The 24,875-nt window shown below is 53.9% G+C and overlaps 12 protein-coding genes across 12 annotated transcripts; 9 read left to right on the forward strand and 3 right to left on the reverse strand.

Moving 5' to 3' along the window:
* Positions 1-176: 176 nt before the first annotated feature.
* K452DRAFT_217792 (uncharacterized protein) lies at positions 177-1,766 on the forward strand (the record flags this gene model as incomplete). Its single annotated transcript, XM_033536316.1, has 3 exons — positions 177-540; positions 607-1,070; positions 1,125-1,766. 3 exons carry the CDS (start codon positions 177-179, stop codon positions 1,764-1,766), a joined length of 1,470 nt encoding a protein of 489 aa, XP_033402804.1.
* Positions 1,767-2,442: 676 nt separating this feature from the next.
* On the forward strand, positions 2,443-3,770 carry K452DRAFT_282083 (uncharacterized protein). Its single transcript, XM_033539530.1, has one exon. The coding sequence runs from the start codon at positions 2,465-2,467 to the stop codon at positions 3,656-3,658; it is 1,194 nt and encodes a 397-aa protein (XP_033402805.1). The 5' UTR covers positions 2,443-2,464; the 3' UTR covers positions 3,659-3,770.
* A 115-nt stretch (positions 3,771-3,885) lies between these two features.
* Positions 3,886-4,582, reverse strand: K452DRAFT_240271 (uncharacterized protein). Its single transcript, XM_033537784.1, has 3 exons — positions 4,406-4,582; positions 4,240-4,326; positions 3,886-4,177 (listed from the first exon to the last, which is right to left on the reverse strand). The coding sequence occupies exons 1-3, from the start codon at positions 4,565-4,567 to the stop codon at positions 4,076-4,078; spliced, it is 351 nt and encodes a 116-aa protein (XP_033402806.1). The 5' UTR covers positions 4,568-4,582; the 3' UTR covers positions 3,886-4,075.
* Positions 4,583-4,843: 261 nt separating this feature from the next.
* Positions 4,844-8,689, forward strand: K452DRAFT_282086 (uncharacterized protein). Its single transcript, XM_033539531.1, has 8 exons — positions 4,844-5,171; positions 5,228-6,094; positions 6,142-6,155; positions 6,278-6,555; positions 6,659-6,690; positions 6,819-7,270; positions 7,325-7,330; positions 7,389-8,689. Exons 1-8 carry the CDS (start codon positions 4,868-4,870, stop codon positions 8,454-8,456), a joined length of 3,021 nt encoding a protein of 1,006 aa, XP_033402807.1. The 5' UTR covers positions 4,844-4,867; the 3' UTR covers positions 8,457-8,689.
* Positions 8,690-10,455: 1,766 nt separating this feature from the next.
* K452DRAFT_347938 (uncharacterized protein) lies at positions 10,456-12,462 on the forward strand (the record flags this gene model as incomplete). The annotated part of the gene is made up of 4 exons (XM_033545507.1): positions 10,456-10,492; positions 10,556-10,816; positions 10,896-11,227; positions 11,293-12,462. 4 exons carry the CDS (start codon positions 10,456-10,458, stop codon positions 12,349-12,351), a joined length of 1,689 nt encoding a protein of 562 aa, XP_033402808.1. The 3' UTR covers positions 12,352-12,462.
* Positions 12,463-14,213: 1,751 nt separating this feature from the next.
* K452DRAFT_293579 (uncharacterized protein) lies at positions 14,214-14,546 on the forward strand (the record flags this gene model as incomplete). The annotated part of the gene is made up of 2 exons (XM_033541593.1): positions 14,214-14,375; positions 14,400-14,546. The coding sequence occupies 2 exons, from the start codon at positions 14,214-14,216 to the stop codon at positions 14,544-14,546; spliced, it is 309 nt and encodes a 102-aa protein (XP_033402809.1).
* A 355-nt stretch (positions 14,547-14,901) lies between these two features.
* K452DRAFT_354568 (uncharacterized protein) lies at positions 14,902-17,028 on the forward strand. Its single transcript, XM_033545896.1, has 2 exons — positions 14,902-15,348; positions 15,397-17,028. Exons 1-2 carry the CDS (start codon positions 15,033-15,035, stop codon positions 16,779-16,781), a joined length of 1,701 nt encoding a protein of 566 aa, XP_033402810.1. The 5' UTR covers positions 14,902-15,032; the 3' UTR covers positions 16,782-17,028.
* A 601-nt stretch (positions 17,029-17,629) lies between these two features.
* K452DRAFT_1743 (uncharacterized protein) lies at positions 17,630-18,587 on the forward strand. The gene is made up of 2 exons (XM_033535824.1): positions 17,630-17,749; positions 17,793-18,587. The coding sequence occupies exon 2, from the start codon at positions 17,845-17,847 to the stop codon at positions 18,508-18,510; it is 666 nt and encodes a 221-aa protein (XP_033402811.1). The 5' UTR covers positions 17,630-17,749; positions 17,793-17,844; the 3' UTR covers positions 18,511-18,587.
* Positions 18,305-19,562, forward strand: K452DRAFT_282090 (uncharacterized protein). The gene is made up of 2 exons (XM_033539532.1): positions 18,305-19,153; positions 19,212-19,562. The coding sequence occupies exon 1, from the start codon at positions 18,529-18,531 to the stop codon at positions 19,102-19,104; it is 576 nt and encodes a 191-aa protein (XP_033402812.1). The 5' UTR covers positions 18,305-18,528; the 3' UTR covers positions 19,105-19,153; positions 19,212-19,562.
* K452DRAFT_1745 (uncharacterized protein) lies at positions 19,032-19,735 on the forward strand. Its single transcript, XM_033535825.1, has 2 exons — positions 19,032-19,153; positions 19,212-19,735. The coding sequence occupies exon 2, from the start codon at positions 19,298-19,300 to the stop codon at positions 19,649-19,651; it is 354 nt and encodes a 117-aa protein (XP_033402813.1). The 5' UTR covers positions 19,032-19,153; positions 19,212-19,297; the 3' UTR covers positions 19,652-19,735.
* Positions 19,736-20,189: 454 nt separating this feature from the next.
* On the reverse strand, positions 20,190-21,175 carry K452DRAFT_282093 (glycoside hydrolase family 11 protein). The gene is made up of 2 exons (XM_033539533.1): positions 20,874-21,175; positions 20,190-20,797 (listed from the first exon to the last, which is right to left on the reverse strand). The coding sequence occupies exons 1-2, from the start codon at positions 21,137-21,139 to the stop codon at positions 20,395-20,397; spliced, it is 669 nt and encodes a 222-aa protein (XP_033402814.1). The 5' UTR covers positions 21,140-21,175; the 3' UTR covers positions 20,190-20,394.
* A 1,699-nt stretch (positions 21,176-22,874) lies between these two features.
* K452DRAFT_282095 (uncharacterized protein) lies at positions 22,875-23,419 on the reverse strand (the record flags this gene model as incomplete). Its single annotated transcript, XM_033539534.1, has 1 exon — positions 22,875-23,419. A coding segment is annotated over exon 1 (170 nt), but the record flags the coding sequence as incomplete, so codon positions are not given.
* Positions 23,420-24,875: the final 1,456 nt, after the last annotated feature.

Consider the following 24,875-nt stretch of genomic DNA (forward strand, 5'->3'; position numbering starts at 1 on the left):
CCCGTTTCATCGTCATCGCGAGCCTGTCCGCGCCTCCGCCATCGCGCTGCTCTCGCATCCTTCGCCTCTGCGCCCTCTCTGTTATCCCCTCGCCCCCACGCATCCTTTCCTTTTGTCGTCGACCAAGCGCACCTCCTCCAACCTCCCTAGCATCTCCACCATACCACTTGCCGCCCATGCGGCTCTTCACTGCAGCGCCCGCGCTGCTTTTCCTCGCCTCGCTCGTCACAGCCGCCAAACAAAGCGATGGATTAAATATAGAATTCACCCGAAACACAACCTGCACGCGTAAATCGCGCGCCGGAGACACCATTTCCGTCCATTATCGCGGCTCACTGAAAAGCGACGGCAGTGTCTTTGACGAGAGCTACAAGAGAGGAGAGCCTTTCCAATTTACGCTAGGCGAAGGATATGTGATAGCAGGATGGGACCTGGGATTGCAGGACATGTGTATTGGAGATGCGAGGAAGCTCATCATACCGCCTGAGCTGGGATATGGAGAGTTTGGATCGGGTCCCATTCCGCCCAAGGCAACGTTGAGTATGTCACTCGAGTCCAGAGTTAGAGACAGTGCGCTGCGACAGGCTGCTAATACTTACCCCACAGTCTTCGACACGGAGCTCATGGGCATCGACGGTGTCAAGCCCGATTCGCACCCACCGAAACCTGATCTCGAGGTTCCACCGCCGCCGCCACCATCGGCCGATGAGGCCAAGCACGGCGACGGAAATGGTCCCAAGGACGGCCATGCCAATAACGACAGCGAATGTCGCCTGCTTGGACCTTTTGCGCTCGTGGTGCAAGCTGCGCTAGGAGGATTGGCTTTGTTGGCCCTGGTCTTCAAGCGCTGGCGGGAGACACCTCGGCGTCCGCTCAAGATTTGGTTTTTTGATGTGTCCAAGCAAGTCGTTGGATCCGGGCTGCTGCACTTGGCGAACCTGTTCATGTCGATGCTCTCATCTGGACGCTTCTCTGTTACGGCGGAGGACAAGCTGAAGGCTGGCTTTTCTCACAAGGAGGAAGACATGCCTAACCCTTGTTCCTTCTACCTCCTCAATCTTGCGATCGATGTAAGCTTCTCATATTAAGTTTTAACTATTTACCGCCAGCTAACAGCGTTGCAGACTACACTCGGCATTCCAATCCTCGTGCTCCTTCTCCGCGTCCTGCATGCGCTGTTCCTCCATACCCCTATCGCCAATCCCCCCGAGTCGATCAAGTCAGGCCACTACGGAACCCCGCCTAGGGCCAACTGGTGGCTCAAGCAATCTTTCATCTATTTTATCGGTCTCTTCGGCATGAAGTTTTGTGTCTTCGTTATTTTCCAGTTATTGCCATGGATTGCGTGGGTTGGCGACTGGGCCCTACGATGGACGGAAGGAAATGAGGCATTACAAATCACTTTTGTGATGTTCATTTTTCCGGTCTGCATGAACGCTGTTCAGTACTACATCATCGACAGCTTCATCAAAGACCCTGCTGGAGGCTCCGGACACGGACCCATTCCGTCGGGTGAGCCAAGCGCAGAGGATGAAGAAAGACAGCGTCTGCGGAGGGGAAGCCTTGACGAAGATGAGGATGACGAGGATTTTACTCCCGGCGGAAACAACATTGATACGAGGGCGAAGAGCAGTGGTCACGGCGCGTTGAAGGAGGCCAACCCTCTCCCGATGCCGGAATACGACCCTGAGGTTGATGGAGCCAGTTCCAGCAGCCCAAGAAGCTCGAAGAGTGGGGCCGAGGTTAAAGAAACGGTCAGAAGATAGGGATGGGGAAAGTTCTTTTTGGGTTGGCGTTTAGGGGGTCGATTGGTACTGCTCTTCATATGAGGAACGATCGAGATTGGTTATTGGGCTTGTTAGGCTTGCGGTTTGGGCGCTTCGTTTCGGTTCAAACACCATACATACACGGAAGCGTTACATACGCGGGCTTTCTGAGGCATTCGATGCTCAAATTATCTGTTTTTCTTGTCATTCATCTGCAGTCAGGCCCATACATATATATATGTGAGGCAGTATCAAGTGTCAAATGTGGGTTGATATTGGATATCAAATACGTGCAAGCACAGTGCAAGGCCTGGACTCCGCTGTACTGAGCCATCAATGCCGTCATAAAGCGCGGGCGATCCACTAACAAAAACGGCTTTGGTTAGCGCCACAGCGCAATGGCGTTGCGGCTAAGCTCCCCGCAATGATGTACGCCGGGGACGCCCGCGTGACGTCATCGGCGATCACGAAAATGCTGCGCGTTCCTGCAGGAAAGAGAAAACTAGCTACGCCATCATTACGATCCATCTCTGCGCTGGGTGTCACACTATTATAAGTTTTGCCTTTGGCGCTCTTTCTTTCTTCTCCATTGAACCTTCCACCCACACATCGCCTCTTTCATCCCTTGCTTTAAACCTCTTTTATCCCGCCCTCCTCCCGCAAAACCTAATCTCATCTTCCACCTCAAACACATTACAATGTATACCTCAAGGGCTGCCATCCGTTCCACCCGCGCGTTACGTGCACGTCCTCTCCGCACTGTTCGCAACGCCCGCTTCCAGTCCACCTCATCGGGGCAGGCCGAGGCCGGCTTCCACCCTGCCTTCGCTGGCGCCGCGGCTGGTCTTGTTGGCGGCTTTGCCGGCGCCTACGGCTTGTACCACTTCAGCGGAACCCGGGACATTGTCAAGAAGTCGCAACAGGCAAAGTCTTACCTCGACTCCGGCATCAACAAGATCAAGGAGAACACACCCGAGCCCAACGAGGCTCTTCAGTACCTTCGCCAGACTGCCGTCTCGTACGCTGCATTCATCCCCGGTGCGAAGCAGTACGTGAATGCTGCCTTTGATGATCTGGATACGATCCGCGGCAAGCACGGTGACGAGGTGGATAAGATCGTCCGCGAGGCTTACACCGAGCTTCAGAAGGTCGCACAAGGCGGTGCCAACCTTGAGACGGCCTACAAGGCATGGGACGTCATCCAGAAGCACCTCAAGCGTGTCGGCGAGCTTGCAGGCGATGCTGCTCAAGACATCATCAACAACCACCCCGAGTTGAAGGAGAAGCTGGGCGGTCGTCTCGACCAGCTGAAGCAGATGGGTGACCAGTACGGCCCCGAGGCCAAGAAGCAGGTCGACCAGACCTGGGAACAGATCCAAGACATCGTTAAGAGCGGTATCAGCGCAGACAGCGCAGACAAGATCAGGAAGCTGGTGCAGGAGAAGGTGGAGCTTGTGAAGAAGATGGGCGACGAGGCCTGGAAGAAGGGTATGGAGCAGGCCAAGCCCTACCTCGACAAGAACCCCAAGGTCAAGGAGATCGTCGAGCAGAACGCCGATGCCCTGAAGCAGGGTGATCTTTCGGGCCTGTGGGAGCAGGTGCGCTCGGCCACCGAGTCAGGCGACACTGGCAAGCTCAAGGACTTCATCAACGAGCAGACCGACAAGGCGAAGAAGAGCGGCTTCGGTGGTCTTGACCAGTACCTCAACAAGATCCCTGGCGGTGACCAGCTCCTTCCTAAGCTTGGCCAGTTGCAGGAGATCGCCAACAAGCACGGCAAGGAGGCCGAGCAGCTGCTGAGGGATACGATCGACGAGCTGAGCCAGGTCCTCAACAAGAAGAGTGAGGATGCGAAGAAGATCGCCGAGAAGGCTAGCAAGGACGCTAAATAAGTGCCTGCTGATGGATTTTACGCTGCAATGACCGGTGTCTCGGGCATAGGGATGGAGTGATGACTACTTTATAACGATACCCGAAAATTCGGCCACATGATTTCAATGACAGTTCGATAACTTTTACTTTTTTGATGTGGCTGTTCAAGCTTGTGGAATGTGATGTTTAGGAGGACAAAAGCAACAATTGTGCAACAGATTCATGACAATAGATAAGAGTAGCACTGGCAGTTATCCTCTAGCATACCTACTTCATGCTTCGGCAGGTTGGGCACGGATGTTGGCGATATACATTGTTAATGTAGACTCATTTACTTAAAGTCTTTCGAGTAAGAAGCCGGATTCTCACGAGAAGATTGAGATCCATTAGAAAGGCACCAGAAGACAACTCATTAACCGTGACTCCATCTCCCTGCCTCAAGCGCTTTCCCTGATGGCCTTGTTCGCATTGGCGACGGCTTCCTTGGCCTTAGTGACCTCCTCAGTAGACGCAGCGCCGCCATCCTCCTTGTTTGCCTCCTACACCCCGTTAGCCATTTCCTAAAACACCTAATAGAGGGAGCCAGGGAACAAGAACTTACAAGCAGCTCCTCAAGCTGGGCGAGGGCATCCTGGATCTTTTGACGCACAGAGGGGAGCACCTTCTTAGTCTCGTCCAGGGCTTGGCGCTGTTACACAAAAACACCGGTTAGTAGAGTTGAATGCAAAAATGGCATCGTCTTCCAGGACGGCGGATTAGATGCGCACCTCCTGCTTCAGTTGGTACTCGGCATTCTCGTCACTGGTGCTGCTTTCGAGCTTCTGGATCCGCGCTTGCTGCTGCTCAAGCTCCTTGTGGTAGCTGGCTTCTTCTTTGACGAGACGCACGACGGAGGAGGTCGCTACGGCGAGCTTGGATGGGGGAGCCATGTTTGCGCGATGGGGTGGGTGGGCGGTATGATGTAGGTATGGAGGTGCAGACAGCTCTGGCGCGATGATGTCTTATTGGTGGGGCAAGGCACGAGGGGCTGGCTGGCTGCTGCAAGCACTTTACGCGGGGGCGACGCGAAAAGCGCGGCGACGGCGGGCACGCGCGTCGAGCCCGTTGCTTGGCTGGACGCTCGGACTTTGTTTGTGTCGCGGCGGGCCCGTCGAAATCTCTCGCTCAGACCCCATCTGCTCTCTCAAACACGCGGGCGCTCTCCACACAAACACTCAGCCCGCAACGCAATGTCTTCGCCAGCACCCAGGCGCTCGCAGCGCGCTTCCCAGTCGGCTACTCCCAGGCGGAGCACCCGCAACTCGCAAATTCCTGAAACCAGCCCGTCCGCTGCTGCTCAGCCGCAGATTTCGACACCCTCATCGAGGCTCCAGCACCAGAATGTCCCGGCTTCTTCGCCGCTTTTCTTTCAGTCGTCCCCTGCTAATGGCGCGGGCCCTTCTAATGGCGCCGATGCTCATACGCCCGGCAGAGAGCCGCTGAATGATGTCGACGGCGACAGGACTCCGAGAGCTTCGGCTATGAACGCTGCTGGTAAGTCTGACGTATGCACCGTCGCCGAACTTGATTGACGTTGACGATTCAATTAGAATCTTCTCCCATCCGCTACGCTTCTAGTTCTAGCCCTGGGCGCCGTGAACCCCGGAGTAGTAGCAGTGCCCTCTTTGTCGGAGCACCGAGTAGTGCCCGCAACCGCCGCAGCGACATAAACTCCGATGCGTTCGGCACCTCGAGCGCTCGTGGCCGGAGGCTTTTTGTGGACGAGAATGGCAACACCGTTGGTTCGGGCACTCCTTCTGACGTCGCGACCTTCTCGAACCTTGACCCGCAAACCTCGGATGCCGAGATCATGGGCGGCGACTCGACTAGAGTCATTTGGGGTACCAATGTCTCTATTCTGGACTCGATGAACGCTATGAAGGACTTCCTCTTCAACTTCCAGAAGAAATACCGCATGATCCAGGACGGCGACTTGCAAGAGGGAACAAACTTGCCGCAAGACCACCCCGGCAGCATAAAAGAGTACACGGAGCTGATGCGGACGATGCTTGACCTGGGTGTTACCGCACTCAACCTCGACGCGCGGAACCTCAAGGCCTACCCTCCGTCTAGGAAACTCTGGCACCAGCTGCAGGCGTTCCCGAACGAAATCATCCCGCTCATGGATGTGGCAGTCAAGGACGTCATGGCCGAGTTGGCAGAGAAGCGCATGAACGAGCTGCGACAACAGGTGCAGCAGCAAGGCCAAAGGCCGCCGAGGACTAGAGACTCTAGCTCCTTGCCTCCGGCGCCGAGCTCCGATATGGATGCCCCAACGCCTCAGGTTGATGCTGGTGCCGCTGCTGGTGCCGCTGCAGATATTCCGGACCTCCTTCGAGAAGTCGAAAGCAAAATATACAGAGTCAGACCGTTTGGTCTGGACAAGACGGTTAATCTGCGCGAGTTGAACCCCGGTGGTAAGTCAGGATTCACATGCTGCATGAACTGTACTGACGAAATTCAGATATGGACAAGCTGGTAATATAACCCTTCCTCCTCCTCCTCCTCCTCTTCTTCTTCTTTCTCTTTCTCTTCTTCTTCTTCTGTCTCTCTCTGTCCTCCCCCTTTTTTTTTCGAAATTTTTTTGACATAATAATTAGGTCTCGATCCGTGGCATGGTGTTGCGCACGACGAGTGTCATACCCGACATGCGGGATGCGTTCTTCCGCTGCTCCGTCTGCAATCATACTGTTAAGGTTGATATTGACCGTGGCAAGATTGCTGAGCCGACCGAGTGCCCGAGGCCGGTGTGCAAGTCGCCGAATTCGATGCAGATTGTGCACAACAGGTCTGGCTTCTCGGACAAGCAGGTCATCAAGCTTCAGGAGACTCCTGATATGGTGCCAGACGGGCAGACTCCTCATTCGGTCTCCCTGTGGTAAGTCTCTTTTTCATAAACTACCCCCCTCCTCCCCCTTTTTTTTTATTTTTATTTTTATTTTTTTCTTATTTATGTTATCTCTTAACTAATATAACAACAGTGCATACGATGAACTCGTCGACGTGTGTAAAGGTATGTTGCATAGTCCTCCCCCCCACCTCCCCTCTTCCCTCTCCCTGCTCGCCGCCACCTAACACTATCCATCTCGTTTTACATCATCCATTTCGAAGACTTTTAGATGCTTCAACTAACATCATTAGCTGGTGATCGCGTCGAAATTACAGGCATTTTCAAATGTAATCAGGTCCGCGTTAACCCCAGACAGCGCACAGTCAAGAATATCTTCAAGACCTATGTCGATGCCCTGCACATCCAGAAAGTGGACAAGCGCAGGATGGGTATCGACACCAGCACGATTGAAGAAGAGCTCTCTGAGCGGGTCGTCGGTGATATTGAGGAGACGCGCAAGGTCACCGAAGAGGAGGAAGCCAAGATCAAGGAGGTTGCAGCTCGTCCCGATGTCTACGATCTCTTGTCCCGTTCCCTGGCGCCCAGCATCTATGAGATGGACGACGTCAAGAAGGGTATCCTGCTACAGCTGTTTGGTGGCACTAACAAGTCGTTCGAAAAGGGTGGCAGCCCTAAGTACCGTGGCGATATCAACATTCTTCTCTGCGGTGACCCATCCACAAGCAAGTCGCAACTGCTGCAGGTAAGTTAACAGTGGCCTATTTACTTCCAAGCTCTTCACTAACTCTCTTCCTAGTATGTGGTAAGTCAGCGTTCACCCCTACCCCGGTATTCGACAGTGAATTTGCTTACGTAAGCAGCATAAACTGGCACCCAGAGGAATTTACACCAGCGGCAAAGGCAGTTCAGCTGTTGGTTTGACTGCCTCAGTTGTTCGCGACCCAGAGACTCGCCAGCTGGTCCTTGAATCTGGTGCTCTTGTTCTGTCTGACGGGGGTGTGTGCTGCATCGACGAATTTGACAAGATGAACGACTCCACTCGCTCTGTCCTACACGAAGTCATGGAACAACAAACCGTCTCCATTGCCAAGGCCGGCATCATCACGACTCTTAATGCCCGTACCTCCATCCTCGCCTCCGCCAACCCTATCGGCTCCAAATACAACCCCAATCTCCCTGTCCCGCAGAACATCGACTTGCCCCCAACGCTTCTCTCTCGTTTCGATCTCGTCTACTTGGTCCTTGACCGCATTGACGAACAGAATGACCGCCGTCTGGCCCGTCATTTGGTCAGCATGTACCTGGAAGACAATCCTGACAATGCTAGCACCAACGAAGTACTACCAGTCGAGTTTCTCACCGCTTATATAAGCTACGCACGCGCAAACGTGCAACCACGCCTCAGCCAACCTGCTTCGGAGGCGCTAGTAAACGCGTACGTCGCTATGCGCAAGCTGGGCGAGGACGTGCGCGCGGCAGAGCGCCGCATCACAGCGACGACGCGTCAACTGGAATCGATGATCCGGCTGGCGGAAGCACACGCAAAGATGCGGCTGAGCGAGACAGTCGAGGCGAGCGATGTCGAAGAGGCGGTGCGCCTGATCAAGTCGGCGCTGAAGCAGGCGGCGACGGATGCGCGGACGGGACTGATCGACATGGCGTTGTTGACGGAGGGGACGAGCGCGAGCGAGCGCCGCCGGAAGGAAGACTTGAAGAACGCGGTGTTGAGCACGTTGGATGAGATGACGAGGGCGGGCGGCGCGGTCAGGATCGCGGATGTGGTGAGGAGGGTTGGTGAGGGCGCGAGTATTCAGGTTGAGGGCCAGGAGGTTACGGAGGCGTTGAGGGCGCTGGAGGCAGAGGGCAAGGTCATGCTTTCTGGTGAGGGTGCGAGAAGGAGTGTTCGGAGGGTTACGGGAGTGGCGTAGGCTGTGTGAGAGCTGAGTTGTGTTGGGGTGGAGATGAGATGGAGATAAAATGGCTAAAGTCAGGGGACTGGATACACGAAGAAAAGATAGCATGGGTGGTGGGACGGTTGGGTTTGAAGGCTTTCGGCCTGGGTGGCTGGCTGCCTGGTTGGCTTTTGTATGGCTGGTTGCTTGCTATGACATAGTAGGGTAGGGCATGATATCCGTTGCAATGAAACGCGTTTACGAAGGGCTGTGCCTTGCCCATGTGTGTATCTCTGTGTTTGGCACAAAGAACTGAAGACTCAGAGAGGAGTGTAAAGGTTGTGTATTGCTTCGCAGCCTGCAGATAGCACTAGCTATAGATTCTCGAGTTGGTGCGAAGAGAGCGCGGGTGAGTGAAGTTGTGTGCATACGAGAAAGAGCTAGGGATAAGTGTTAAGCAGCGTCTCAGAGTTCCGCTTCTGGCTCTTTCGTGGAGGGCCCATGACTGCGTTGCGAGGCTAACTGACGAATAGGGTAATGTTGCCATTACATACCTTGGCGCGCTCGGGGGCGTTGTTGTGTCTGCCGCCGTGTATGCTTGGGTGCTGCTGGTGTGGGGGTGAGGATACTGCCCTGCCTGAACCTGCGAGCACATGGGAACTTGGTCGAGCGTGTTTGGCAATAGGCTAAGCCCACAGGACCGAAAGAGTACTTGGAGATGCTCTTACTGTAAATGTTGGCGACATAATGACAAGGAGGCTTCGGATGTTAGGTTGTTTGTGTTTGGTTGTTTGGATGCTATATGCACCGATGTGGCTGTGCATCTTTGCGAGAAGGCATACACTGACCTGCTTGGAATGTACGATGAATCGCACTTGGCTGTTGAACGGACTAGGTACGCCATGACTAACCACTGATCACGGTGCTTGCAGACTTCGAGGAGACGAGTTCTATAACTGAAGTCAAGAAAACAGAAGCATTCATCATACCATGCTACTTGTCTTCGAATCTATAAGACACCTTTGATAATTTAGTGTCCTCTCGGTTTTGGTCTTAATTAGGAGACACTGCCAGTCAAAAGTTTTACCATCACCTGCCGACAATCGAGGTGGATAAGAGCATTATCGAACTATGTTGCGATGGTGCAAAAAGCAAAAACATACGGCAGCTGGGATTCGCTAGTGGTCACCCACCTAACTACTAATCAGCCGGTTCAAGGCTTGTGTATGGCAGAGCGGACGGGATGCCCAATTCTCCTCGACCTATGGTCGTATGTGTCAATTAAAGCTGCGCGGGATGTTTATATTAAAAAAATACTTTGGCGCATAAGTGCTTGTTGACAAGACAGTAAGAAGTAACGCCATCCCTACTTACTGTAGAGGCCTCAAATGTGATAAACAAGTATTCCTATCGGCGGAGAGAGAGAACAATAGCACATACAGGTAGAACGGCCACATGGATGAAACAGAAGACACCAGGCCGCGAAGCCAAGAGCAGGGAGTGCAGAAAAGCAGGCGAAGATAAAGCGGGTTTTGAAGAGGCTAAAGGTCCGGCCCGGTTATCGTGGCCGGAGGATGCGGGGTAGAGTACTCTAGGATCAGTGCCTCCGCACGTGGGGGTCGCTGATCTCTTTCGTACTGAACGACTCCGACCAACTTCCATTAACAAAACAAAAGAAATACTCGTACGACCCCAAAGAAGAGCTGCGGCTCTCTACATTCCGGCTTATGTCTGTCTGATATTTGGTCATGGGGTTGACACGGCATAGCAGATCGCCATCCGCGATCCAGCTTTCCCCGCAATCTCGTTTCCATCATGCAGCGAACGTCACTGCGAGGCGGGCTGACGGGATTGAAGTTTAGCCACAGTTGCACGGTATGCGGTTGATAAGGAAACATCCTCGGCAAATGCGTACGACGTACATTCGACTCCGCTTTTGCCTCATTGCCCTCCATGTCAGCAGCACCTGGCCTGGTGTTCTCGTTCCTTGCTCCACTACAGCAGCATTTTGCTTTTCGATTGCAATACGTACACAATGCCTATCTTCAAGTCCCTCCACCCAGATGTTACCAGTATGTATACTGCTTTCAGCAGCCAGAGGGAATCCCCAAAACTCTTTGCTAACTGAATATCAGTTCCCACTGACCTCACCACCTGGGACTGGCTCTTCGACTCCTCCTATTCGCCTCTCTCGCATTCTTCAGGCCCCGGCCTCGCAGGCTACCAAGATGCGTTCACCGGCCAGCGTATCAATTGGGCGCAAGTCAAAACGGCGACGACGTACGTGAGCACCGCGTTGGTGAAGAAGTACAGCCTTAAGCCCGGCCAGACAGTGTCTTTGTTCAGCCGCAACACGATACAGTATCCCATAGCCATGCATGGAGCTCTGCGAGCTGGTATGTCTAGTGTCTACCGTCGTAGACATAAAGCGCAACTTTTGCGCCTCCGAACACATCTTGCTGACGGTGTGAACAGGTGCAATGGTCTCAGGGGCCTCTCCGGCTTACAATGTCGAGGAAATGGCGTACGCGCTCAAGATCGCGAAAGCAAAGTTCTTGATGACTTCGCCTGGTTCAATGGAGGTTGCTACATTGGCAGCTGAGAAAGCTGGCTTGCCTAAAGACCATTTGTTCCTGTTAGAGGGGAAGATGGAAGGCTATACCACCGTCGAGGAGCTTGTTGAGATCGGAAAGAGCTATGGCGAGCAGGGTCAAATTGCATCCTTCAAGATCCCTAAAGGACTGACGAATAAAGACCTGTGTGGATTTCTGAGTTTCAGTTCAGGAACTACCGGTCTTCCGAAAGCTGTAAGACTTACCGACGCCTCCCCACCGACCTAAGCATATCTGGAAAGTCCCTAACAGACGACTAGGTGATGATATCTCACCACAACGTAATCGCGCAGGCTCATCAAGTCCAGCCACTCACATCACCAGACAAGAAGAAAGTCCTGGCCGTCCTGCCCTTCTTCCACATCACCGGCCTCATCCACATCCTACACGTCCCGGTCCTTTTCAACGCCGAAGTCTACATGGTACCTTCCTTCACTATGGCCAGCATGCTACAAGCAGTCCAAGACCACCAAATCGATGATATGCTCGTCGTCCCGCCAATAATCATCCGTTTGGTGCGCGATCCGATCGTCAACAACTACGACCTTAGCTGCGTGAAGCGGTTCAGTTCTGGCGCAGCCCCTATGAGCCCTGAGATCATCCAGCTGCTGGAAAAGAAATTCCCTGGTACGAGCTTGACGCAGGGGTATGGGATGACGGAAAGCTCGAGCTGCATCACGGCGCATCCATCTGAGGAGGAAGGGTACCAGCATGCCCATAAAGTCGGGACTATCGTGCCAGGGACGGAAGTAAAGATCATCAAGGAAGATGGAACGGAGGGTGATGTTGGTGAGCCGGGAGAGATCTTGGCGCGCGGTCCTCAGGTGGTGATGGGGTATCTGGACAACGAGAAGGCGACTCGCGAGACTTTCGATAAAGACGGCTGGCTGCATACCGGCGACCAGGGCGTCATTGACAAAGACGGCTACATTACGATCCTTGACCGAATCAAGGAGATGATCAAAGTCAAGGGCATCGGTGTAGCGCCAACAGAGCTGGAGGACCTACTTCTCGGGCATGAGAAGGTGGAAGACTGCGCAGTGATGGGGCTGTTAGATGATTATGCGGGGGAGTTGCCGAAAGCATTCGTGGTACTTAAACCAGGCTTGACAGCGGGCGAGAGCATTGGACGAGAACTGTTGGCGTATGTGAAAGAGAAGAAAGTGAGATATAAGCATGTCAAGGAGATTGAGTTCGTGTCGGAAATACCCAAGAGCGCAAGTGGCAAGATTCTCAGAAGAGTGTTGAGGAACAGGAAGAGTGGTACTGAAGACAGTATTGTTGTTAGAGATACGCCTAAGGAGAGGGCTATGTTGTAAGCGTACAGTGTCGAGAAGACTAGAGGTTGAATCGTTAGACCTGTCATTGGCATTCTGCAGCGACATTGGGTAGTCCGGCATATGTTTCACGGAACAACTCTTTCTTAGGACGAAGAAGTTGATAAATGCGTTGGACTTACACTTTGAGGCGCATCGCCATGGCGAACACGTGCATCATATAACGCCTTTTACTCACTTCGAACTCTGAACCCTCCGAAGCCAAGATCCTTTGAGCATGCGATCAAGGGACTCTCTTCTCACTGGGCGCAATATCACCTCCGCTCATATTAAGACTAGAGCCTATATGAAATGAGACAGTCAGATTTACCCGAGGCCACCGTACTATACGCACGATGATGCATGTTGCGGGCCGGTGCTCGGAGAAAAGAGGGAACAGAGCTCTTGCTGTAGTAGGTAGCTTTATCCAACAGTGACGCAGAAAGCCCGCGGCATTGCCTGCTGAAGAATCCATGCGGGCCTTGTAACTCATAATCAGGAGAGCGCCACACGGGATCAACTTCCACGGTTACCACACCTCACGGTGTCGAACTTCGGGTGGGCTCCAGAGACTGCCCTTGCGGTCATTGGCCATGAGCGAAACGGGAATGGGAAAGGACAAGCCGCAGTCAATGACGCTCACCCGCGAAATCTTTGGTTCTCCCGGATTATCCTAGACATTGAGCCGCTTTCCTGGGGTGCTGTAGATCTGAACCCATGAACGAAGTCGATGTACGACGGCGAGGCTCACGCCCCTGGGTTGGCTAGTCCCAAGGGCTGTGGTATCGGCGCAGTGTTGACACGAGATAAGACGCCCGAAAGCGGTTATACTGTCTGTAATTTTGTCGGGAGCGTTATCGGGAGCGTTGACATCTAGGCAGTGCCAAGGAAGAGAAGTGAGGTGTCACATGTACCAAGGTAGCGGTAAAGGAAGGGGCAGTCACCTTCGACCAACCTGCTCACCACCTAGGAAGCCACATTCCCTGACCGACTGCCAGGCAGCAGGCAGCAGAGCAGTCACTCCTTCCTAAGCGATCTCGCTTCCGCTCCGCTAGCGTCCCTCCGTCGTGTATATAAACCCCCTCCCCCTCGCCCAACCTGCTCCTCTTTTTTTCTTCATACTTACCTTGTTGGAGTCGCCGTGATCAAGAAGACGGTCGACTTGCTGGTCTGCCCTGCATTGCACAACGCGGCGGCGGGCTGGTATGAATCTCCTTCGGGGGCTTCACCGGCGCAATTTTTGCTGTTCACCTTTTTCAGAAGGCTTTTCATTGTTGCTTTCGCCTGGCGCGAGACTTCGAGGAAGACCCGATTCTGGCATCACTTCAAGCTGTCCCTAAACCTCTTGCAGCAAGACGTCTCTTCTTGTTCTTAGGTGGGAGGTTGGCTGCCGACGTCTTGTTTCCCAATTACGCCTCTCGAAGGTCCGGTTGCTGAAAGGTGTTGAGGTCAAGGTGGCGGATACAGGCACAACGCGGTGCTGTAAACCACTGCCTTCTGGGAATTCGGGTATGTACTTGCAGCCTTGTGTCAATTCAGGTCAGTGGTGTACGACTCTCATGGCGAGAGAGTTAAGTAGCGTGTGTCTATCAGAGGCAGAGCTACGTCAAGCCTGCGTGTACCGTGACGCGGACAACAACTCTTTTAGAAGCGAGATGTTTTCGCTAAACAGCAACCTACATGTGCTACCAGCATCACGTTTGGATCTCCAAATCTCGCATTGAGCTGTTGCGACAAGTGGTGATGACGTGAGGTGAGCTCCCCAGGCAGTTCCCACCATTCCAAACGCGACATTGTTGCTTGCGCTCGCCTAGCAACCATCCCCCAACGTCTACTCCAGAGTACGGTCATCGCCGTATCTTTCCATGCTCTTCGGTCCTATTCAGTATTCTTCGCCGGCACACATCTATGTCGGCTCCGATCGAACCTTCGCTTACGGTGTTCTGGACGCCGAATACAGCTATGACATCTCCGACGAAGCCGCGCTTGAGCTTGGACGCCATGGCCTTCTCGCTGCCATGTACTACGTACGAAGATGCTTACTACTCCAGCGGTTGCCGTATTCTCACTTCAGGGACACCAAGGAGGATGGCTGGGTCGAGCACGGTTTCAACGACACCATCCCCATTCTTGGGAAGACGAAACTGGAGGAGGATAAGCCGACTGAGGCCGCAGTGGACATGCAGCAAGCCAGATGACGGCGGTCATACAATGAAGTCGGGAACAATAGGGGCTTCGGATGTGGCGCATAGAGCCGCCGGCTGTAATTTGTCCATGACGGTGATACTAGCTTCAATAGAGGGGTTAGCACGACAAAGTGCCTTGTGCAGCCCCTTTGTTCGGACGAGTTGCAGGAGTACAGCATTGCAAATTGACGCCCCCAAAGAAGATCACAATACCAGCATTGCGAAGGAATCTGACGTAGCAATATCCCAAAATTACTCCCGAACAGGCGAAGAGGCTCGTCCCACTAGGGCGGCTCGAGCGCGTGGCACGCGAAGTCCGAAGCGCCTGTCCCGCCGCGCTGCCCCAGCGATCTGCATCACGAGCCATACGAAAGCGCGCAGCACAGCCAACTTTCTCTCTTTCACTGCTCCACGAACTTCTGCGCGCCTGCAGGTGCAAGTCTGACACTCTCACCCACAGCCATCGGCGTCGGCATGTCTATGTGATTCGCCTGCGCCATGTCCGTCTCGCCCGAGCCCTCCAGCCCGGATGCCGCTGTACCCCAAGGCGCCGCTAGTCCTAACGTTCGGCGCTCGCACACGCTTCCCACGCGGCTCAGAAGCGCGTCGAGCGCATCCGCAGATTTCCCTGCCCCTACAGATGGAGTTGAGGCTCTGTTCACGCACGCTTTCGCAAGGGTAGTCCTGTTCACGACGCCTTCCCACTCTCGGCCCTCGTCGAGCTCCAGCAATCGTACCATCGGACGAGGCGACAACAAAGAAAACCCCGTCACCTTCCCTTGGGTTTCGCCGACGGAGACGACCGTCGCAGCAGGTTTGTACAGCTGCCCAGACTCTACCAGACAGTACTAACTGCCCCTAGGTCCGCTTCGGTTATATCGCGTCCCCGGCTCTGTGGCTTTCTTACACTCTGGATCACTGTTACACGCGATTCTTCCCAGATCGCAGTGCTGGTGCGTCGATGGAGTATCCAAGTTCGCATTGCGCATACCCCGGCCCAATTCCTACTACCGGATAGAGCTGCCTGGTGACGGAGAAGACAATCTCGCAAAGGTTGAGGATTTCAAGCGCGTCCTGGAGAAGGTGCTATTCTACGAGAAGACCATCTGCCCGTTCAGCCGTGGATTCCATGTAGATCTGCCAGAGCCGCCGCCGACACCGCCCCGTCGTAAAAGGCCAGTTACTCCAGGAAAAGCCAAGCGGTGGAGGTTTGACAAGACATGGCAGCCAGAAGAAAAAGCTCGTGCTGTAAGCCAGGGAACAGAAAGGTCGTTTGGATCGGACTCTAGCACCCTCTCTGTGTCTGAGGAATACGACAGGCGTAGCAGCGTCTACTCGGACAGTACGATCGGAGCGGATAATGTTTCCGAAGAGACGGAGAAGGTATCTCCTCGGACTGTCGCAGGTTCAAGCAGCAATAGGCGATCACTCACATCTCCCGCCCAGCTTTCGTCCGCGCCAATCACTATCCCAGGCGCGTCCGGTGATGAGCCGTCTGACACCTCTGACGACTCCGCGAGTCTTTCGTCCACCGTAAATTCTTTTTATTCCTTTGACGAAACTGTTAGGGGCCAAGGTTCGCGCCCGTCGTCGATATACTACGATTCGGCGTCAATTTACCAGGAGTCTATTTATCCCAGAGAAGAGGATACGTCGAGGGATGCAGAGAATGTCTCGAACCCTCGGCATAAGCGGGAACTCTCCGAGCTGACAATCACCGCCGACAACCCGCATCTCAGCGAAGACGAGCGGTCACCATTTACACCGCGTGTGCCAGAGATCCACTTGCCATCTTCCCCTTCAACGCCGACGTTGATGAGCGATTCCGATTCCGCTGTTGACATGTCATTGCCGGAACTGGCCACGCCCCCTGATACTATCAGAATGCGCAGACTGACCGGCACCTCTGCCAGAAGAGCTTTCTCTCCGATGCCATTAGCTGCAAACATCCACGCTCCCCCGCAGGACTCCAGCCCTAGACAGGATTTAAGCGTTGCTTTGGTACAGAAGACAATGGGCTTGCTGATTGGCCCTCCTGCTCATCTAGTTGCGTTGATGCTCCGCATTGCTGCACGCATTGCCAATGGCAACACGACCGCCGACACGTGGAGCCTCCACAAAGGCAGAAGCATTCCGGGGGCGTGGCAGTGGAGCGAAGACGAGGGAGACGAATGGGATGAGGACGATTACGGCATCCCACTCCGCACGCTAAAACGGGACTCAACCGGATCATCCGAAGTTGACTAGGAAGCACGGGGTTACGATAGACGGCGGTCTGGTGGCGAGAAGTGCTTTATATCATTGGCGTTGTTGGATACCAGCCATCCGATGGCCATCTCGGAGCAAGGCAGCTAATGGGCATCTGTTGGGGCGTTGTCGGATCTTTCTGTTTTGGGTATACCATTCCGGGGGACAGTCTGGAGGTATTGACGCCCTGAAGGTTGGCAGCTTACATATGCACCTAATAAAAAAAGTATACGTGATCATTCTCGGCTACGCCTTGCACCTACCTACATTGAAATTCAAGACAGACCATACGCCAACGAAAGAGCAGCAACTGTTTATGCTAACTCGAGTGATTGGTCCTAGATATGAGCAGGAAAGCTAAGTGTTTTGGCTTGCCGATACGAAAAGTACCCCAGCAAAGGGCGCTCACGGGCAAGGCTAATGGAGTGGTACAGATATAATCCGCATCTTACGTACTCCAGGGAGAAGAAGGCTTCCAGACGCTTTCACTCGCGCATGCATCTCGACATGCACATGCAGCGCAGCGGGCACTAAGCGGCAGCAGTGATTGGCCTCGAGGCAAGCCAAGCGCAGGCGAGCCGATCCGATCCCCGCTCGCGCACATGGCGTCGCCGCGTCGGCGTTCTCAGCAGCCCTCCCCCACCACGACACTAAGCCGCTGCACGTCATCATCATTGTCTTGTCACTGCTGCTTTCTTACTCTCACCCCCACCCTCACTCTCACTCTCACTCTTGCTTTGCCTTGGCTTGCCGTCGTCGGCTTGTCGTGAATAGGTAGGGCCACGAGACGCAGCTGCTGCCGTTGGGGAGCCGGTCAGGGCGTCGTGTGCCCCGTCCTGGTGGCAGCTGTGGGTGGGCTGCTGTGGTGATGGGACGCTGGACGGCCATGGCGGATGACGGATGACGGATGATGGCCGGCTGGGGACAGGGAGATGTGGTGGAATGATCGGATGCAACAATGGAGAGAGGTACGTGTTGTATGTACATAGCTATACACTTACATAGAAGTAGTTCCCAATCGTCTTTTTAACTCCGCCTCAATCGGGTCCCCCATGTTCCAAGGATGGCCGTTGGAAAAAAAGAGGAAAGTCGGGAAAAAACAGCACGCGTTCGTCAGGCGTCCCAGTCCGTCACGATCGTCTCCAGGTGTCACGGGCGCCTCCTCATCCTTCGGCAGCGCAGCCGCCGCACGCACGCGCGCAACGCAGCACAGCACAGCGCGTTGGGCAGCGGCCAATGGCGGCGCAGCAGCGGCTTACACACCCTCTCACCGCGCAAACCAAAGCACAGCACCGTGACATTGGTGGCTGGAAAAGGTGGCAGGCAGGGTCCAAAATGCCAGCCTCATCATTGTTGCTGCTCGCAAACCAAGGCCTGCAGGCGCCTGTACAGGCCCGCCTATTGTCTTGCTGCTTGCAGAAAAAAACAAGCTTGCGGCTGCGCCTCCGATGCTGGCGCGCCTGCTGCCTCTCCACTACACCATGTCATGGCTTGCGCAGGGAAAGCGCTGCAAAAGAGCGTGGCGGGGCAGCTGCAGTTACGTAGCCGCTGGAAGTATATCAGCGACGACCGGCCACCTACTGTGTGTTGTATGTGTGTATGCTCGCCACCCACTTACTCGCTCGCTCCCACTACCACCTGCTCTAAAAGTCGGCGCGGATCATTTGCGGCTCCTGTCGTCACTTGCCGTCCCGGGTCCCTCCCAGTACCTACCTACCTACCTACCTAGGTACCCTCCCTCTCCACCATGCCGACTTCCCACCACTACGCGGCGCTGGTGTCGCCCTCACCCTCGCCGCCCCCGCACTTCCATCCCCGGCCACGGAGCATCAACTCGTCACTGCACCGCGTCCCGAGCAGCCTGAGCAGCTACAGCCGGAGCTCAAGCAGGTGCAGCAGCAGCTCCAGCGACTCCACGCCGCGCGCCAGCGCCAGCGCCAGCGCGACGCTGTCTCCGTACCCGCGCCCGCGCCCGCTCCCAGACCTCCCGGCCCGTCCTGCCTCCACCTCTTCCTCGCTCTACTCCGACGCACCGGAGCCCATCCTCTGCATCATCCGCGAAATCGACGACCATCTGAGCGGCTTTGCGCCGCAGCAACAGCAGCACAACAACCACAGCGCCCCACTATCCGCCCGCCCAACCCTGCGCAAGAAACACTCCCCGCGCAGGGAGTCGCTGCGGGAGCTGCGCAACCGCGACTCCGAGGCTAGCCTGCAGCTGGCGTACGAGCGGCAGCTGGCGAGCTATCTGGACGGGAGCTGGTTCCGGTCGACGCGGAGGCGGGGCGTGGATGGCGAGTTGGAGGGGGTGTTGCCGCCTTGAGGTCAGAGCGTGGGGTGCTGGGATGTGTTTGTTTGTTTGTTGGGACGAGGTGAGTTGGTTTTTGTCTGTGTGTTGAGGCTCGGACTGTGCTGATTGCTGTGCTGCAGTGTGAGAACGTGTGAGTTGACATCGTCGCCGCTGAGCTTGCGGGGACTACCTACCTACCATACCTGCTGGTTGTGCGTGCCGAGCCATGGCATACCAGTCCAGACCTGCACGCCAGAGCAATCCGCCACAAGCCAGGCCGCAATCCGCCGCAGGAGCAGGCAGGCAATCAGGTAGCAGGTTTCAGCCGCGCACAGCACGCCCCTGCCCCTCTCTCCGTCACCTGAACAAGGAGAGAGAGAGAACGCCAGGCTCGAAGGCAGCAGTCTGGCACCACCACCACTACCGCCACAGCGCAAGGCGAGGCGCACTGCACTGCACAGTGCTGACGAAGAAGATGCCATCTGTTCAGCTCAGCTCAGCTCAGCTCAGCTGCGTTTGCGCTTGTAGCACACACTTGGCGGGGGTGGGGGTGGAGGTCGCAGTGGAACGGCTTGTGTGATTGTGCTACTATGGCTGTGGCTGTGGCTGTGGCTGTGACGGGCGGTGAGAGGTGTGAGTGGGAGGTGAGAGGTGAGAGGCTGCGTGGGTATAAGCATGCACGCATGTGATATGCGGGTTTTTGTGAAGGTGTGGGTGGTGGTGGTGAGTAATGCGGGATGGGGTAATGTGTGATGATGAGATGACTTACGGCTAATGGCTTATGGCTTAATGTGTTAATGTTAATGTTAATGTTAATGTTAATGTTAATGTATGACTTATAATTTTTATTTTTTGCTTTCGTCTTTGCTTTTCTTTTTTGGTGGGGGGTTGTGCTTTGTGGGTTGAGGGGCGTGGCTAGTTTGTGGTTGTTTGGGAGGGTTCTTGATAGGAGCGGATGTCTGTCTGAGAGGTTGGATTTGCTTTAGAGGAATAATACTTACTCGGCGCATATATCCCTGCTCTTGAAGCTAACTCAAGCTTGAAGAGCAGTTTAGCTCTAGGCTATAGGTGCTGATGTTTAAGTATACGTCAAAATCACATAGAAAATATCTCACCAGCAGTGGTACTAAAAATTCAATGATGACAATCGTCAAGATTGCGTGGAGCAATACCGCATATATATTTTAAGTATAACTGCTAAAAACACAAGTACTAGAAGCAGCACGTCTCCAGCTCAAAGCAACGCTCGTAAGCGGACTATATTTCAAGATCCCCCAAGCAAGCACACAACTATTGGCAGGCGACACCAACGCTCGCAGCAAATTACGAGACGGTGATGTCAGCGGAGCCGGAGCTGTGGTAGCCCTCGGTAGCGACGATCTGGTAGTTGAACTCGGTGCCGATGGTGAGGCCAGCCTTGGCCCAAGCGTCGAAGTGGTTGCCGACGGAGACGGTGCCGGAGGAGCGCTTGTTCTGGCGGACGGACCAGAACTGCTGGAAGGTCTGGGTGCCGTCGATCGAGGGGGCGTTGGTGCGCGTGCTGGTGTAGATGTCGTAGGTGGAGCCGTCGGACGTGAGCGAGCCCTTCTTGGTCGCGCCCGACGACGGGTTGTAGTCGCCGAAGTTCTCGACAATGTAGTACTCGACCAGCGGGTTGCGCGACCAGCCGTACACGGACAGGTACGCGTTGCCGTTCGGCTTGAAGCTGCCCGAGTACTTGATGTTCCTGGGGGGAGGGGCGTGCGTGAGCTTGTTGATCCTTGTTTTGGGAAGACTGTTTGGTTTGTTTGGGTCTCTCTTACCTGCGGGAGCCCGTCTGCCAGCCCTTGCCGGCGACGAAGTTGCCATTGTTGCCAGACCACTTCACGCTGTACTCGCCGGCGTTGCCGTTGTTGTACGTGACGTCGCCAGCGCCGTCAGTCCAGTACGAGTAGAAGTAGCCGTTGTTGGTGCCCTGGCCGCTGGGGACACCGGCCCTGGCGACGAGCTCGCCAGCCATGGGGGCGGGCGCCGAGAAGGCGCCAACGGCAGCCGTGGCGGCAAGGAACAGAGAAGTGAAGGAGACCATTGTTGATTAGTTGATTGTTTGAAAATGAGTGTTGAGGGTTGGCTGGTTCACCACCAGGGATGGCGGGATCCTCCTCTTTTTATATCTCTCTTTTGCTTGCCGCAGCCCACGGCACTCAGTAGGGGCTTGCTGGAGATTTCAGGCGGCCCCGTGTTTCCAAACACCAGGCAGGCCCCTTGGTCTCTCTCCGACGCTATGCAATCGGTTCATGGCGTCTGGCAACGGCTAATTAAAAAAAGGCTTGGCCGCCCTCTAAATTGCCCCTGCTCTTTATAGCTGCGGATAATCGGATATAGGCGGGTTTTAATCAACGCCAGACGCCGTTTCGCTAAGTAGTTCACATCAGCCGATCCCGCCCTCGGCTGCATCGTAGGACGGTTTCGTTTCGGCTATAGCTGGTTTCAGGCTCCCCCGCACGGCCCCCGACGCCGCTGCTGCCACGGCCGTTATGGCGCTCTGTCGTCCCCGTCTTGCGACATCCCATGTCATATCGCTGCGTCCTTTCTCAGGCCGGATGTGCGGGCGCTTTCTCCCTAGAGCAATGCCGTCCCTAATTAGGCAAAGCAGGAGGATAAATCCACCCTGCCTAGCCTTGTCCTACCGCTTGCTTCCCGCCTCTATAGGCATAAGACACCCCAATATAGGGAACCGCTGCTTTTCCTTGACATGTTCAGGGTAAATGGTCCTTGCATGGGCCCGCCTGGCTCATCCCGCCTCTCTCCAGATGCCGTGCCGGTCGTTGCACCGCCGCCAGTGCACGTTGCGGTCATAGCCCCTTGTTCCGCCAGGCCCGTCGGCGCGAGCTCTCACACCGCCGGAAACGCTTTGTGTAGAGGGTTGCATTGGCGTGCATGTTCAGCTGAAGGTGTGCAGATTTGTCGCGCGAGTTCGGACGGCGTCAGGATTGATGGCATGATGGTGGTGGAAGGGTGGTAAGGTGGTAAGGTGGTAAGTAGTTAAGGTGGGAGTCGGTCTAACAAGATGCCAGAAGATTGTCGCAGCACTGCCTCCAACATGTGGGCTGTATATAAGCAACCCAAACACCTTCAACAAGCACATACGACCATAGGTCGAGGAAAATTGGGCATCCCGTCCGCTCTGCCATACACAAGCCTCGAACCGGCTGATTAGTAGTTAGGTGGGTGACCACTAGCGAATCCCAGCTGCCGTATGTTTTTGCCTTTTGCTTAGCCTGGTAACGAGCCTGAAGTTTTGCTTGCATTTTGCCTTTTTTAATGCTAGAGATTTCTCACCTAACTAGAAAATGATGCGTGTATACGGATTCGTAGATGAGGAAACGAAATCTATTTTAGACCCTAGTTTATATACGCTCTAGAATCTCCTCACTGATATCTATAACTGATGCTTATATCTAGTCAAGGAGTACTTTATGGAATAGCTTAAAACGTTGTCTATTATGCTGGAAGATGAACATCGCTTTATGATGCTGGACATTCAACATATATATATATGCAAACGATCGATAAACGATGATAATGCCTAGCCTCATTTACAGCAACCCTAGCTATAATTTATATAAGATTTCAACAATTAGGAACGAACGAAAATCAACTAAGATTGTAGAGTAAACCGTCTTACTTTACTGAAAAACTCTTCGCGAAAAGACTCAAACTCCGACACGCTGTGAGCTGCAGCTCTCTGAAGATAAATCTTCCGCGAAAACAACATCTTTGCAACACCAACCTCAAACTGGAAAGTCATGATTGTAGGGTTCCGAGGGAATATTTGACTGTGCCGATTAGAGAGGGCATTAACAGTAACAATATAAATGTAAACGAATGCATGTGGACATTCCTCGTACTCTACTTGCATTAGCTGTAGGACATGGATATCGATATTTCTGGCTGTTGGAAACGGCAGGAATGTGTTCTCTCTAAAAAGGTGTGCCGAGCGCTCGCCATCTTCTAGCTTCTTTTAAACTAATCCCGCGAAAAGTCTGTCCTTCATTTTGAGGCTCTCCTATCTGCTGGGGAACTCGGCTGAAAAAGGAAATCCAGCGACGCTCTTCTCTGTCCTTGGAGACTACTCATTTATTGTCCTGGTTAAATAGTATGGCGTCGTAGTCCCTGAGGTCCTTTGTGATAGGCTTTTTGGTCTTCCTCAGCGAGATACCCCAATATTGGGAGTTGCCCCACAAACTTTCCTGTTTGGGAATTGACGCACTTACGTCGTCATGCGAAGGCACTTCCATGATTTCCATGTTTGATACAAGTAAGCTGTCACGTTGATCATTTGATAACGAGACGTCGTGCCTTTTGGTCTCGGAGCTCGTCAGTGGTGGAGCCGCTATGGTCGAAGAATTCAGCTCCACGGAAAGGCTGTCATGGGAATCGGAGACTTGGTCATCCAGACAGCAAATCCCACAGAAGGGTGTGTAGGGCTCAAAGTCGTTGGAGTTTTTGAGCACGGAAGCGACTTCTGCTGCCTTCGGGCGGGAGAACCGATCCTCTTCCAGCATCCATCTTGTGAGGCTTAGAGGTATGTTATCTTGGATTCTCTCAACTGCCTCCAATTCTTTGAGAAGCTGTGTTACTGCGTCTTTGTTATGGCAGGGATAAGTATCCTTTGTCCCATTATCAAGAAAATAATTTTTCATAAAGGAAACAGTTCTTCGTTTGAGTACGATGACCATCTCCAGAAATACGTAACCCAAGGACCAAATATCGGCTGAGGTATTTCGGGGATCTCCTAGAAAGACTTCAGGCGCTGTATAGCGTATAGTCTTTTCGGCAACACCAGAAGTTGTGCTGCCCGCTTTTCCGGAACAATCCTTGGACAGCCTGAAATCAGTGAAGAGAACATTACTGCCATCTACAAGGATACTCTGCGGTTTGATATCTCGGTGTCGTATAGACTGGTCGTGCAAGTATTAAAGCGCAGAAGCTAGACATCCAAAAAAGCTCCGTAGCGTTGTCAATTTCGTTGATTGTTGGTCATTAGGCAAGGTCGATATTGCTTCAAGGTACTCCGCGAGATTCATCTCCGCAACAGGTGCCATTATAAGACCAAGGTACTTGGGATCGGTAAAGCTTCCGATGTATTGGACCGTGTGCTGGTGTTTCAACGACTTCAGCAATTTCATCTCCGTGATGAACCGACCAACTTCCTCTTTTGTGTTATTCCCAAAGGCCCGACGTCGGCGGGTTCTCTTGAGCGCGTATTCATTGAAACTGATTGTGCTTTTAATCTTGTTGACCTGGCTGAACCCTCCCGTGCCCAGCAGGCTGATGATTTTGAAAGGCTGCGGTTCTTCCTTTGCAAAATGCCAGTGTCTCCCATCTTCGCCTTTCTCGAGGTCGATTGAGTTTTCACGATAGCCGTGCGGATAGATGGTTGCAGGAAGCTTGGCAAGGCTGATGCTTCAAATGGAAACCAGTGATCGGTGAAACCGAGTCCGAGAAGGCGGTGCAACTCGTTGAGGTGCCCAATAGTTCTGAGGACGATGTACATGCGGGGAACTTTGCTCCATGATGGCTCGCATTCCTCAAGCAACGACGCTACTCTTTGGATCTCAAGGTCCGTGAATCTTTGAGGCTGAGTCGAGCTTTCAGTGGGAAGAGAGTTGAAGTAAGCGGCTAGAACCTCACTGGGTTCCTGCGACATCTTCACTGAGAGCTTTATTGCTAGTAGCCCGGCGATATTATGTCGTTTAAAGATGTATCACAAAATAGTCGTACCAAGATTCGAGGGAGGTATGTTAGCGGAAGCTTGGGTT

Source organism: Aplosporella prunicola (assembly GCF_010093885.1).
Source record: "Aplosporella prunicola CBS 121167 unplaced genomic scaffold K452scaffold_1, whole genome shotgun sequence".
Taxonomy (NCBI): domain Eukaryota; kingdom Fungi; phylum Ascomycota; class Dothideomycetes; order Botryosphaeriales; family Aplosporellaceae; genus Aplosporella; species Aplosporella prunicola.